We start from the raw sequence: 15,468 nt of genomic DNA on the forward strand, positions 1-15,468 counted from the left end.
TTTACAAACGCATATTCCCTGTCCGTGAGATTGACTGAACCTGTGTGAATCAGATGTGCACAGGAGAGACCGGCTAGGCACTGGACACGCGTTTCTTAATTTTTTAAAATGCCATAGTAAGATTACAGAATCAAGTAGTTGCTATCTAAAGTATAAATCAGAAATCAAACATCTCAGATTGATACATTTTCAAATAAATATTATGCAGTAAATATTAAGTCAAATAAATCTAAATATAATTGCAATGCTTATGTTATTTACTATTGTTAAAATCCCCCTGTGTTAAAATCAAGCTTTTAATGTTGTTTATATGTCTATGTGGTGTTTTTGAGATGCTTTAATTGGCATCAGCCAGCAAAAAAATCCATATCTGTGGATGACTGCCTTTTTGCTCATACATATTGGATCGTTTTGAACTTCAGTGTTAATTGGAGCTCTGATTCATGTGTGTTTTGTTTACATGTGTGTGTGTTAGTTTGATCCTCTGAGCCCCGTCTCGGCCACGCTTGACCTTCTGTTAGTAGAGGACGTGAGGGTGACCCCCGACACTATCACCATATACAACCATCCCGATGTGACGGTGAGATCTCTCTCACACACACACACACACGCACGCTCTGCTGTGCCTGAAAGAGCTTGTCCAGTATGCTGACACACCCCTCTCTGCAGGCGGATCTGACTCTTCAGCAGGGCTCCGGTTATTTCTACATCAATGCGAGCGTCGGTGGAATCGCAGAGGTCACGTTTCAGGAGTCCCAGGGAATTGCTCAGGTAACATTTTACAGGACCGTTCCAGGTTCAGCAGAAGATGAGCTCTGTCAGGGGGCTATTGGTGGTATTGGTGGTATTTTGTATTGCAAAAAACAATTTCAGCTGAACATTAGGGTTGGTTATCGATTATATTCTAGCGATTCCGATTCTGCTCATCGATTACCAGTTTCGATTCCAATATGGTAAAAAATCAGTCAAACATTTAGATATCAAACATACATTGTGTCTTTTTGCAAAACATTCTGGTGCAGCTGAATACCATGAACAAAAATCAGCAGCCTAAAGAACAACTAACTAATAAACTAGACTCAATTTCAAACATTGTTGAAGACAAGTATACAGTCAGTAATACAATAAGAACAAATAAGCAAATTAGCAATAGCGGGATCCAGGATCCAGTACACTGTTACACATTGTTTACATTCACTTAAGACATAACTTGCTGTGTTTATGAGGATATTTTGACATAATTTTGTGTTTTAAATTTGTACATTTGTGTGTTTGTCATAATTTGATATTTGTCCGTCCAAGCGTAAGAAGACGCAAAAGAGAACTCAATTCAGTATTGATGCACTATATTACAAATCACCCTAAGAAAAAGAGGAATTCATATTTGATCCCATGGGTTTAAGATATCATTGACCTGTAACTGTTCCATTCCAATTAAACAAGTATGTTCTTATAAGTGTTATTGACAGTGTCTTAACCAGGAGAGCCTATACTGAACATCTGTGCTCTGGACGACAGCAAAGGTGACTTATTCAGTAGACTCAGGCCTGGTTTCACAGACAGGGCTTAGATTAAGCCAGGATTAGGCCTTCGACACATTTATAAAAGCTACTTAAATGCTCTAATTGAACTTAGATAAAAACATTACTGGTGTGAATATTGAGACAAAACAAAGGCACTGATATATTTTAAGATAGTAATTGTAAAGATAGTAGTTGCTTTCAGTTAAAACAGCTCAAACTGTTCCCATACCAGGGGTACAAGCCTTGAATGGGAACGTCTCAGATTAAATTTCAGCTTGTGAGTTTTGTGACAGTCGCTTTCTGGTATCCTTCACTTGTGAAAAATAAGTGTGTTTTATTGTAATTAATGTGCACTTCAGTGTAGTTAAAGAGAGTACACTTTCATGTTTGTTTCTTAACACACTTAAGTCCACTTTGCAATGTTAAATTAAAACTTTTACCTTAAAGTACATTTTAATTCATTGTTTTATTAATCTTTTGTTGTATTTTGAAGAAGTATACTTATTTTGATGTTGACTAACATACTAAAGCACATGTAAAGTACTTGATTATATTTTTAACTATATTGTGTTGGTGTTTGATATTACATTTAAAGTTGATATATTTTAAATGCACTAAATTGCAACTAAATTGTAACATTTAGCTAGCCTGGCTAACTTCAGACCTCGTCTCATTGAGACGTGGTCTGGGAACCACATGTTAATTTTCTCGTATTTGAGGCGTGGTTTACGAATGCCCAGAGCCGTTTATTGGGCGCTACGAATGTCTATCAAATGCGCCTGTACGTAGCTCATAGCCAATCGTTTCAATTATACCAGATGACGTATGTAGAACGACAGAAATTCGACGAGGAAGAAGACGAAATAAACTTGCGTTCTAAACTACTATCTAAGGCTGAATCAAAAGGTAACTTCGCGTCTGATGCCATTTTGGATCCATAGATATAAAAAAACTGCTTCGGTGTGTCGCATAGACGTCGTCATCGTCTTGCTGCTCCCTCCCCGTTCTGTGATTGGTTCTCTTTTTGAGGGGAAAATCTGGTCCATGGTGTCCAGGCTGCCTAGCAGCGTGAATAAAATCGTACTGCACGCAAGGCAGCATGGGGAAACCCAGGCTAACATTTAGCCTAATACCAAAAACATTACGTTAAGTTTGTAATTAAATATATTCTTTAAAAGTATATTTTTATAACTAGAAAAAAAAGTTTGTTGAGACAAACTTTAAGTTGGCTTGAGAAAGCCGGACCAGAGAGTTTGAAGAAGTTAAAAGTAGTTAGAAGTTTTAAGTAGTTAGAAGTTTTAAGTAGTTAGAAGTAAGTAGTTAGAAGTAGTAGTTAGAAGTTTTAAGTAGTTAGAAGTTTTAAGTAGTTTGAAGTTTAAAGTAGTTTAAATTTGTATTGATAAATTAGTAAGAAAGAAAGAAAGAAAGAAAGATTAGTTAGAAAGAAAGAAAGATTAGTTAGAAAGAAAGAAAGATTAGTTAGAAAGAAAGAAAGATTAGTTAGAAAGATAGATTAGAAAGAAAGATTAGTTAAGAAAGACAGATTAGTTAGAAAGATAGATTAGAAAGAAAGATTAGTTAGAAAGATAGATTAGTTAGAAAGATAGATTAGAAAGAAAGATTAGTTAGAAAGATAGATTAGAAAGAAAGATTAGTTAGAAAGATAGATTAGAAAGAAAGATTAGTTAAGAAAGACAGATTAGTTAGAAAGATAGATTAGAAAGAAAGATTAGTTAAGAAAGACAGATTAGTTAGAAAGATAGATTAGAAAGACAGATTAGTTAGAAAGATTAGTTAGAAAGCAAGAAAGATAGACAGATTAGTTAGAAAGAAAGCAAGATTAGTTAGAAAGAAAGAAAAGTTAGAAAGAAAGAAAGATTAGTTAGAAAGAAAGAAAGAAAGAAAAGTTAGAAAGAAAGAAAGATTAGTTAGAAAGAAAGAAAGAATGAATGAAAAAAGAAAGAAAGAAAGAAAAAAGAAAGATTAGTTAGAAAAAAGAAAGAAATATAGAAAGAAAGAAAGATTAGGTAGAAAGAAAGAAAAGTTAGAAAGAAAGAAAGATTAGTTAGAAAGAAAGAAAGATTAGTTAGAAAGAAAGAGAAAGAAAGAAAGATTAGTTAGAAAGAAAGAGAAAGAAAGAGATTAGTTAGAAAGAAAGAGAAAGAAAGAAGGAAGGAAAGAAAGAAAAGGAAAGAAAGAAAAAGAAAGAAAGATTAGGTAGAAAGAAAGAAAAGTTAGAAAAAGATTAGAAAGAAAGAAAGAAAGATTAGTTAGAAAGAAAAAGAAAGAAAGATTAGTTAGAAAGAAAGAGAAAGAAAGAAGGAAAGAAAGAAAGAAAGAGATTAGTTAGAAAGAAAGAATGAATGAAAAAAGAAAGAAAGATTAGTTAGAAAAAAGAAAGAAAGAAAGAAATATTAGGTAGAAAGAAAGAAAGATTAGTTAGAAAGAAAGAAAGAAAGAAAGATAGATTAGTTAGAAAGAAAGATTAGTTAAAAAGAAAGATTAGTTAGAAAGAAAGATTAGTTAAAAAGAAAGATTAGTTAGAAAGAAAGAAAGAAAGAAAAGTTAGAAAGAAAGAAAGATTAGTTAGAAAGAAAGAAAGAAAGAAAGAAAGAAAGAAAGAAAGAAAGAATGAATGAAAAAAGAAAGAAAGAAAGAAAGAAAAAAGAAAGATTAGTTAGAAAAAAGAAAGAAATATAGAAAGAAAGAAAGATTAGGTAGAAAGAAAGAAAAGTTAGAAAGAAAGAAAGATTAGTTAGAAAGAAAGAGAAAGAAAGAAAGATTAGTTAGAAAGAAAGAGAAAGAAAGAAAGATTAGTTAGAAAGAAAGAGAAAGAAAGAGATTAGTTAGAAAGAAAGAGAAAGAAAGAAGGAAGGAAAGAAAGAAAAGGAAAGAAAGAAAAAGAAAGAAAGATTAGGTAGAAAGAAAGAAAAGTTAGAAAAAGATTAGAAAGAAAGAAAGAAAGAAAGAGAAAGAAAGAAAGATTAGTTAGAAAGAAAGAGAAAGAAAGAAGGAAAGAAAGAAAAAGAAAGAAAGAAGGAAAGAAAGAGAAAGAAAGAAAGAAAGATTAGTTAGAAAGAAAGAATGAATGAAAAAAGAAAGAAAGATTAGTTAGAAAAAAGAAAGAAAGAAAGAAATATTAAGTAGAAAGAAAGAAAGATTAGTTAGAAAGAAAGAAAGAAAGAAAGAAAGAAAGAAAGAAAGAAAGAGAAAGAAAGATAGATTAGTTAGAAAGAAAGATTAGTTAAGAAAGACAGATTAGTTAGAAAGATTAGTTAGAAAGCAAGAAAGATAGACAGATTAGTTAGAAAGAAAGCAAGATTAGTTAGAAAGAAAGAAAAGTTAGAAAGAAAGAAAGATTAGTAAGAAAGAAAGAAAGAAAGAAAGAATGAATAAAGAAAGAAAGAAAAAAGAAAGATTAGTTAGAAAAAAGAAAGAAATATAGAAAGAAAGAGAAAGAAAGAAAGATTAGGTAGAAAGAAAGAAAAGTTAGAAAGAAAGAAAGATTAGTTAGAAAGAAAGAAAGATTAGTTAGAAAGAAAGAAAGAGAAAGAAAGAAAGAAAAAGAAAGAAAGAAACAAAGAAAGAGAAAGAAAGAAAGATTAGGTAGAAAGAAAGAAAGGTTAGAAAGAAAGAAAGATTAGTTAGAAAGAAAGAAAGAAAGATTAGTTAGAAAGAAAGAAAAAGATGGATTAGTTAGTTAAAAATAAAGAAAGATGGATTAGATAGAAAGATAGATTAGTTAGCAAGAAAGATAGATGGATTAGTTAAAAAGAAAGAAAGACTGATTAGTTAGAATGAAAGAAAGAAAGACTGATTAGTTAGAAATAAAGATAAATTAGTAAGAGAGAAAGAAAAAAGATTGATTAGTTAGAAAGAAAAAAAAGAAAGAAAGATGGATTAGTTAGAAAGAAAGAAAGAGATTAGTTAGACAGAAAGATAGATTAGATAGAAGGATAAATAGATAGATTAGTTAGAAAGATGGATTAGTTAGAAAGAAAGAACGATGGATTGGTTAGTTAGAAAGAATGAAAAATGGATTAGTTAGAAAGAAAGATGGATTAGTTGGACACAAACGGTGCGGGACGAGTTACGCGCCAAACTTTGTGTGGAATAATAATAAGAATAAGAAAAATAAGAAAAATAAGAACTAGATGGTAAAGTTCGTAGACAAACTTTAAGTTGGCTTGAAAAAGCCTAGCCAGAAAGTTTGAAAAAGTTTTAAACTGTTCTAGCATGGTTTACCATGATTTTCCATTGTTTCTAGTATGGTTTACCACATTGCTAGCATGATTTACCATGTTTTAACATGACCATGGATGGTTGGATGGATAGATCAAGATTAGTAAGAAAGAAAGAAAGAAAGAGAAAGAAAGAAATATAGATTAGTTAGAAAGAAAGAAAGATAGATTAGTTAGACAGAAAGATCAGTTTGAAAGAAAGAAAGAAAGATTAGAAAGACAGAAAGATTAGTTTGAAAAAAGAAAGAAATAAAGAAAGATTAGTTAGAAATAAATAAAGATTAGTTTGAAAAAAGAAAGAAAAAGAAAAAAGAAAGAAAAGTAAAAAAGAAAGAAAATGTTAGGAGAAAAGAAAGAACAGTAAGAAAGATAGAATAGTTAGAAAGAAAGAAAGAAAGATGGATTAGTTAGAAAGAAAGAAAGAAATAGATAGATAGATAGATTGGTTAGAAAGAAAGAGATTAGCTAGAAAGAAAGAAAAAAGATTCAGAAAGAAAGAAAGATTAGTATGAAAGTAAGAAAGATTAGTTAGAGAGAATGAAAGAAAGATTAGTTAGAAGGAAAATAAGAAAGATAGAAAGATTAGTTAGAAAGAAAGAAAGATACATAGATTAGTTAGAAAGAAAGAAAGAAAGAAAGAAAGAAAGAAAGAAAGATACATAGATTAGTTAGAAAGAAAAAGAAAGAGTAGTTAGAAGGAAGGAAAGAAAGAAAGATAGATTAGTAAGAAAGAAAGAGATTAGTTTGAAAGAAAGAAAGATTAGTTAGAAAAAGAAAGATTAGTTAGAAGGAAAGAAAGAAAGATAGATTAGTAAGAAAGAAAGAAAGAAAGAAAGAAAGAAAGAAAGAAAGAAAGAAAGAGAAAGAAAGAAAGAGAAAGACTGATTGATTAGTTAGAAAGAAAGAGAAAGACAAAGACTGATTAGTTAGAAAGAAAGAAAGAAAGATTGAGTAGAAAGACAGATAGATTAGTTAGAAAGAAAGAAAGGTAGATTAGTTAGAAAGAAAGATAAATTAGTCAGAAAGATAGATTAGTAAGAAAGAAAGATAGATAGATTAGAAAGAAAGATTAGAAAGAAAGAAAGAAAGATTAGGTAGAAGGAAAGAAAGAGAAAGAAAGATAGATTAGTTAGAAAGAAAGAAAGAAAGAAAGAAAGAAAAAGATTAGTTAGAAAGAGAGAAAGATAGATTAGTTAGAAAGATAAATTAGTTAGAAAGATAGATTAGAAAGAAAGAAAGATTAGTTAGAAAGAAAGATAGATTAGTTAGAAAGAAAAAGATTAGTTAGAAGGAAAGAAAGAAAGATAGATAGATTAGTTAGAAAGAAAGAAAGAAAGATTAGTTAGAAGGAAGGAAAGAAAGAAAGAAAGATAGATTAGAAAGAAAGAGAAAGAAAGAAAGAAAGAAAGAAAGAAAGATTAGTTAGAAAGACAGATAGTTAGAAGGAAAGAAAGAAAGATAGATAGATTAGTTAGAAAGAAAGAAAGAAAGATTAGTTAGAAGGAAAGATAGAAAGAAAGAAAGAAAGATTAGTTAGAAAGACATAGTTAGAAGGAAAGAAAGAAAGATAGATAGATTAGTTAGAAAGAAAGAAGGAAAGAAAGATAAATTAGTTAGAAAGAAAGAAAGATGGATAGATTAGTAAGAAAGAAGGAAAGATTAGTTAGATGGATAGATTAGTAAGAAAGAAGGAAAGATTAGTTAGAAGGAAGGAAAGAAAGAAAAGAAAAGAAAGAAAGAAAGCAAGAAAGAAAGATTAGTTAGAAAGATAGATTAGTTAGAAAGAAAGATAGAATAGAAAGAAGGAAATAAAGAAATAAGATAGATAGATTAGTTAGAAAGAAAGATTGATTAGTTAGGAAGAAAGAAATATAGATTAGTTAGAAAGAAAGAAAGAAAGAAAGATAGATTAGTAAGAAAGAAAGATAGAAAGATAGATTAGTAAGAAAGAAAGATAGATTAGTAAATAAGAAAGATAGATTAGTTAGAAAGAAAGATAGATTAGTTATAAAGAAAGAAAGATAGATTAGTAAGAAAGAAAGATAGATTAGTTATAAAGAAAGAAAGAAAGATAGATTAGTTATAAAGAAAGATTAGTTAGAAGGAAGGAAAGAAAGAAAGATAGATAGATAGATAGATAGATAGATTAGTAAGAAAGAAAGATAGATTAGTTAGAAAGAAAGATAGATTAGTTAGAAAGAAAGATAGATTAGTAAGAAAGAAAGATAGATTAGTTATAAAGAAAGAAAGATAGATTAGTTATAAAGAAAGAAAGATTAGTTAGAAGGAAAGAAAGAAAGAAAGAAATATAGATAATAGATTCGTAAGAAAGATAGATTAGTTAGAAAGAATGATATAGTAGTTAGAAAGAAAGGAAAGAAAGATAAATTAGAAAGAAAGAAAGATAGATTAGTTAGAAGGAAAGAAAGATAAATTAGAAAGAAAGAAAGAAAAGAAAGATTAGATAGAAAGAAAGAAAGATTAGTTAGAAGGAAAGAAAGACAGATAAATTAGTTAGAAAGAAAGAAAGAAAGAAAGAAAGATAGATTAGTTAGAAGGAAAGAAAGATAAATTAGAAAGAAAGAAAGAAAGAAAAGAAAGATTAGATAGAAAGAAAGAAAGATTAGTTAGAAGGAAAGAAAGACAAAGCAAGATAGATTAGTTAGAAAGAAAGAAAGATAGATAGATTAGTTTGAAAGAAAGAAAGATTAGTTAGAAGGAAAGAAAGAGAAAGATAGATTAGTTAGAAAGAAAGAAAGATAGATTAGTTAGAAAGAAAGATAAATTAGTTAGAAAGAAAGAAAGAAAGATAGATTAGTTAGAAAGAAAGAACGATTAGTTAGAAAGAAAGATAGATTAGTTAGAAGGAAAGAAAGAAAGAAAGATAGATTAGTTAGAAAGAAAGAAAGATTAGTTAGAAAGAAAGAAAGATTAGTTAGAAAGAAAGATTAGTAAGAAAGAAAGAAAGATAGATAGATTAGTAAGAAAGAAAGAAAGATTAGTTAGAAAGAAAGAAAGATAGATTAGTAAGAAAGAAAGATGGATTAGTTAAAAAGAAAGAAAGATGGATTAGTTAGAAAGAAAGAAAGATGGATTGGTTAGAAAGAAAGATGGATTAGATAGAAAGATAGATTAGTTAGAAAGAAAGAATGAAAGATAGATAGATAGATAGATTAGTTAGAATGAAAGAAAGAAAGAAAGAAAGAAAGAAAGAAAGAAAGAAAGAAAGAAAGAAAGAAAGAAAGAAAGAAAGAAAGAAAGGTGGATTGGTTAGTTAGAAAGAAAGATGGATTAGTAAGAAAGAAAGATGGATTAGTTAAAAAGAAAGAAAGATAGATTAGTTAGAAAGAAAGATGGATTAGATAGAAAGATAGATTAGTTAGAAAGAAAGAATGAAAGATAGATAGATAGATTAGTTAGAATGAAAGAAAGAAAGATATATTAGTTAGAAAGAAAGATATATTAGATCGAAAGATCGTTTAGTTAGAAAGAAAGAAAGATATATTAGTTAGAAAGAAAGATGGATTAGTTAGTTTAAAAGAAAGAAAGATGGATTAGTTAGTTAAAAAAGAAAGATAGATTAGTTAAAAAAGAAAGATAGATTAGTTAGAACAAAAGATGGATTAGTTAGAAAGAAAGATAGATTAGATAGAAGGATAAATAGATAGATTAGTTAGAAAGATAGATTAGTTGGATAGATAAGTTTATAAGTACATTGAATGGTAGTTTAATTGAGTCTAGGGCTTCAGAGAAATTCGATTTGAGTTTTTGGGTTGTGCACGAATGGGCCACCGTAGTCTTGGCTCAATTTGAGCATTCTGCAATGAAAGTCAATGGGGTTTTTATGATTTTTAATATTAATTTTTAAGAAAACCGTAACGCAAACCAATCTGAAAAGATATAGCACACCAAGTCAGAACAGTCTGAAGGTCTGACCCGAGTTTGGTGGTCGTAGCTTTAACGGTCTAGGAGGAGATACGGTCTAAAATTTGGCTCAGAAGAAGAAGAAGAAGAAGAATAACTAGAAAAAAAAAAGTTTGTTGAGACAAACTTTAAGTTGGCTTGAGAAAGCCGGACCAGAGAGTTTGAAGAAGTTAAAAGTAGTTAGAAGTTTTAAGTAGTTTAAATTTTGATTGATAAATTAGTTAGAAAGAAAGAATAGTTAGAAAGAAAGAAAAAAGATTAGTTAGAAAGAAAAAGAAAGAAAGATTAGTTAGAAAGAAAGAAATATTAGAAAGAAAGATTAGTTAGAAAGAAAGATATTAGAAAGAAAGAAGGAAAGAAAAAAAGAAAGAAAGATTAGTTAGAAAGAAAGAAAGAAAAAAGATTAGTTAGAAAGAAAAAGAAAGAAAGATTAGTTAGAAAGAAAGAGAAAGAAAGATAGATTAGTTAGAAAGAAAGAAAGATAAGTTAAAAAGAAAGATTAGTTAGAAAGATAGATTAGAAAGAAAGATTAGTTAGAAAGAAAGAAAGAAAGACAGACATTAGTTAGAAAGCAAGCAAGAAAGAAAGAAATAGTTAGAAAGAAAGAAAAGTTAGAAAGAAAAAAAAGAAAGAAAGATTAGTAAGAAAGAAAGATTAGGTAGAAAGAAAGAAAGAATGAAAGAAAAAAGAAAGAGAGATTAGTTAGAAAGAAAGAATGAAAGAAAGACAGATTAGTTAGAAAGAAAGCAAGAAAGAAAGAAATATTAGTTAGAAAGAAAGAAAGAAATATTAGTTAGAAAGAAAGAAAGATTAGTTAGAAAAAGAAAAGTTAGAAAGAAAGAAAGAAAGAGAAAGAAAAGATTAGGAAGAAAGAAAGAAAGAAAGAAAGAAAGAAAGAAAGAAAGAAAGAAAGAAAGAAAGAAAGAAAGAAAGAAAGAAAGAAAGAAAGAAAGAGAAAGAAAGAAAGAAAGAAAGAATGGTGGATTAGTTATTTAGAAAGAAAGATGGATTAGTTAGAAAGAAAGAAAGATGGATTAGTTAAAAAGAAAGAAAAATAGATTAGTTAGAATGAAAGAAAGAAAGAAGAAAGATTAGTAATAAAGAAAGAAGGAAAGAAAGAAAGATGGATTAGTTAGAAAGAAAGAAAGATAGATTAGCTGGAAAGAAAGAAAGAAAGTTTGAATCTGGATTTGAATTTTTTAGAACTCCCCAATGTAGTCAATGGGAGTTTTTCCGAGTTTTGATCGTCATTTGTAGGAAAACCGTAAGTCCGATCAGTCTGAAAAGATAGAGCAACTCGAGTCAGAACAGTTTGAGTGTCTGAGTTGAGTTTGGAGTATGTAGAGTTAAAGCTCTAGGAGGAGATAGAGTATACATTTTTAGTAAGAAGAATAATAATAATATTAAGTTTAAGTACAATATCAGTAAGTTGGCTCTCTCAAGCCAACTTAATAAGTTTAAATAGGATTTCAGTAAGTTGGCTTTCCCAAGCCAACTTAATAAGTGCTACTGAAAGTATGCTAAAGTGTATTTGCTTGTATGATGTGAAACTCACTGGGCTTTAACATGGTCATAACAGAAGTTGTAACTTTACACAGACAATGTTAATGTGTTTCTGTTATACTTTTTTTACTTTTGTAAACTGAGGAATGAGTACATTTTCGGTGAAATGCCCATTAAAGCTTAACTTGTGTTGAACCTGGAACATTAAAGTATTTCACAAACTCTGTTAAGGAGCTGACTGCACACTATAAACTGGTAATAACTTGTTTCTTCTGCACACTGTAAAATCAATGTAGTCTTGAATCTAATCTAATCTCATGTCATTGTGACTCAGGTTGTCCCAGCTCAGGCGGGGGTCTTGCAGGTGATGGTTCATGACCTTTGTTTGACCTTTCCTTCCCCCGCTACGGCTACAGTTCACATCTCTGATATTCTGGAGGTTTATGTGCGTGTGGTCGACAAGGTTGGTGACATCCACTCAAAAAAAACTTGAATGTGTTTAAAATAGATGAAGGAATTTCACTAACAAATCCGTTTTGAAATTATAAAAGCCTCATGCATGTGCACTTTATGATCTTTTATGAAGTGGTTTTGAAATCAGAGGTTTAATTCAGATTACACAATCATTTTAGGTTGAGATCAGCAAGTCAGTGAAAGCATACGTTCGTGTTTTGGATGGCAACAAGAAGCCTTTCCTGTCCAAGTATTTCTCTGTCATGAACCTGAAGCTGAGAGCCGCGTCGTCCATCATATCTCTGCAGTGAGTAACCGATGCCAGATCTTCTAGTACAGAATGTGCTGGCGTCTGTGAAAGCTAAGAAACTTCTGTTGTTTGTCAGAACTCTGCCCGATTCATCAGAAGAAGATACGGCCATATTTCTGGTCAAAGGTCTGGTGATCGGACAAACCAGTGTGTCTGCTTTCGTCATTGACAAAAACGGCCGGAAAATCACCTCTGCACCCCAACAAATTGAAGTAAGCTTCTTCTGTGCCGTTTCTTCTTACAGCTTTTTGTAAGGATTGCTTCAAACTTTTTTCATAGTTATACTACAGGGCTGTTGAATGCTTGATTCTGATTGGTTACTGAACGTTCTAAGGTTATTTTCCAGTAAACGCACCTTCATGGTGATAACAATTCCTGAAGATTTCTTTCTTGAATGTGTTTTTATGATCTGTAGGTGTTTCCCCCCTTCAGACTGCTGCCCAGGAAAGTCACTCTAATAGTTGGAGCAATGATGCAGGTACGTAATCATTTGTATTTATTCCAGTACATTTCAGTTACTTTCCTCTTGTGTAATGCACTCAGATCTGATGTGTAAATGAGCTGTTGAACACACAACACACAAGCAAATGCTGCACTCTAGAAGCTGCTGCGTTTACATGGACACCTTTTTTTTTTTTTTGTTCAGAATTCATTCATTCTGGTTGATGAAACTGTTTACATGAATGCAAAGTAATCAGATTTATGACTGAATTATTTTTTTCAAATCTGAATTAATCTTTTGAATTGCCTGCAAAATACATGTGCTAGCCATTGGTCCTCAGACACTAACTGTGCATGTGTGAAATTTGTGTACGTTTTCATGAACAAATCATTATTCATGATTAGGAATGTGCCGGTATCACATTTTCATGCTGCGATTAATTGAGTGATCTTTTATCACGGTATACGGCATTATCACGATATTTTAATTGCACATGAGAAACAGATGGATTTGGGGGGGGGGGGGGGGATGTAAAAAATTAAATAAAACTTGCATCACAAGGTGTAATTGTGATTGTCAAAACATTTGGTAACTAAACTGAATTTTATTAAGTTTAGTGACAACATCATGTTACAATGATTACATGGTACAATGACTGGTAGGCTACTGTTTGTATTGCTTAACACAAATTTAACGATTTCAATTCAATACTTGGGATTTGATTTAAATCTTGATTCAATATTGACTTATTTTGGATAAATATTAGGAAGGCTACAGTAGATAGCCCACATGTTATTTTTTTCTCATGAAAAAAAATATCTCACATAATGCTATGTAACCATATAGAGCCCTATCAGCTGGTATTATTAAAGGTTACAAATAACTAATTAAATCAAATATAATGTGGTTTTCATTATAATAACAATTATGTAATGACACAAGTAAAAATATAATAAATATGTAAAAAAGTGCAGTGCACATATTCAGCAAAATACTCCTCTTTATCTATATGTTTTAGTCATCTAACATGCTGCTGGTCATTAAATAGTTTAAATGTAACGTTCTGTGACACAATTGTTCTCCTGTTTCATATCAAAAGTAACCTGCTCTGTCTTGTTTGACGGTCTTCGTGTCCTCTTTGCTCCGCGATTTTTCTCTGCGTGAGAAAACAGATGTGTGGCGTGAGCGTGTGAGGAGTCTCGCGCTGAATGCGTCGAGTTGGCAGCTCTGCTTTTAGAAGCGGGATGGATCCGGATAGATCGGCGGCGGCCATAGACTGTAGGCGGCGGCGTTCCTCCTTCCGCCATGCTGCTTCTCCATGTGAGGACTGTTTACATTAGACTAGAAGTGCGCACCGGCCGCATGCTTATACACGTGGGGATTGTTTATATCAGAGTGCGCACGTGTTTCGCGCAGCATATACGCAGTGTTTGTTTAAGCGGTTGATGGAAAATAAGCTATAATGCGCGTTCTAAAAAATCTAAATTCGGATCTATTATTTTTCACGGTATTTTGAAGTGCCCGCGATAACAATATCGTGCATATTCATTACCGCGATTTATCGCATTACCGAATACCGGCACATGTCTATTCATGGTTCATAACGTTTGTACTCAAATGTATTCTAAATGTACAAAAATATAATGCAAAATAGTAACCTCAAGCATGCAGTCACTAGGGGTGGAACTGTACACGGAAGTCACGATTCGGTTCAGACATCACTGTTCGGTACGAGTTCGGTACAATGGAGGGAAAAGCACAACAAAAATGCAGAAGGCTTGTGCATGTCTCAGGCTGGACCACCAAAGGAAAATAAATTACCTAAGCCTTGTATTTTTTAAGTAAGTTTTATTAATAAAGTAATGGCATAGAACCAGTTTAGTTGTAGTGCAGAGTGCACTGACAATAGTTTTATATAATTAGTTTATTAATTAAATTAATAAAAAGACAAAAAGACCTTGAGATATGTTTGGTAATTGTACCTGAACGAATCAAATTAATTTGCTATATTTCAGATTAATATATTTGTTTTCCTTAATTTTAATTAACAGTAACTTAAACACTTTGCAGTTTGAATGATGTCCTGTATAAACAAAATGACGGAGTATGTTTTCATGTTTCCACTCTTCGATCGCGCCCGCGCCTCTCACACACTCACACACACACACAAATATAAGTAAACACTTTGCGACTTTTCGATCGTGCCCGCGCCCCACTCACTCACTCACTCACTCACTCACTCACTCACTCACTCACTCACTCACTCACTCACTCACTCACTCTCACTCACTCACACACCATATTCCAGCATTGCAATCTTTACATCGCAGCCTGCTTCAGAGCTAAGGCGGGACAGATTAGGTGTCCCTAAAGAACCTGCGTATCTAACAGTAGTTCCGCATTACATTAATTAATTTGCACGCGAGTTTCATTTATTTTTATAGTGTGTATTCTCCGTGTAAATGTATGCACCGAACCGTGACGCCCGTACCGTTTCGGTTCAATACGATGTACCATTCCACCCCTAGCAGTCACTCATGTAGAATATACTGCAAATTCATTAAGAACAAATTGTGAATACCCATGTGTTTTCACATTAAATTTTCCATGAGAAGCTCTCCTGTGCATATAAAAGTGAACAGTCCACAAAATAATTAGTGAATGAGACTGTTTTGTGCTGGATGACTGGATGATGGCCGAAAAGAATGATAACACAATGTTGCCAGAGCCACTGCACTCAAGCGCATCATCAGCCTGAAAGCCAACATTGATGACATGATTTGCGATGTTTGTTTGTCAGTGGTCCTCCAACCATTTTTTTAATCTCTTAATGTTATAGAGCTACATCTGTGCATGCAACATCATGACACCATTACTGCATCAGTGTTGAACATGCACAGAACATCCCCGTTTCAGAGAGTAAAAGAGCCACTTTGTCTCCTCATTTCAGCTTTTCCATTCGCTTTGAGGTGTTTCTTTAACACTTGTTTTCATGTGCCGCCTCAAACAGCACACATCTGTCTGTCATGTACATGTCTATGATCGGTCTTCTGATGTCAGGATGAACTGCAT

At 31.6% G+C, this 15,468-nt stretch overlaps 1 protein-coding gene and 1 long non-coding RNA gene across 2 annotated transcripts in view; both read left to right on the top strand.

The window, feature by feature from the left end:
* The window catches only part of nup210 (nucleoporin 210), a 64,279-nt gene that overhangs the window by 34,109 nt on the left and 14,702 nt on the right, over positions 1-15,468 (top strand). The window contains exons 19-24 of the mRNA XM_082146062.1: positions 476-580; positions 670-771; positions 11,526-11,654; positions 11,824-11,951; positions 12,031-12,166; positions 12,370-12,432. Of these exons, the coding sequence (XP_082002188.1) occupies positions 476-580; positions 670-771; positions 11,526-11,654; positions 11,824-11,951; positions 12,031-12,166; positions 12,370-12,432 (663 nt within the window). The remainder of the gene's footprint in view (positions 1-475; positions 581-669; positions 772-11,525; positions 11,655-11,823; positions 11,952-12,030; positions 12,167-12,369; positions 12,433-15,468) is intronic.
* On the top strand, positions 2,858-8,264 carry LOC309481223. Its single transcript, XR_014199949.1, has 5 exons — positions 2,858-3,316; positions 4,732-6,527; positions 7,170-7,405; positions 7,440-7,793; positions 8,215-8,264. It is a non-coding gene; the product is annotated as an uncharacterized lncRNA (long non-coding RNA).

The sequence above is a fragment of the Leuciscus leuciscus genome (assembly GCF_965113295.1).
Source record: "Leuciscus leuciscus genome assembly, chromosome: 18".
Classification (NCBI taxonomy): Eukaryota; Metazoa; Chordata; class Actinopteri; order Cypriniformes; family Leuciscidae; genus Leuciscus; species Leuciscus leuciscus.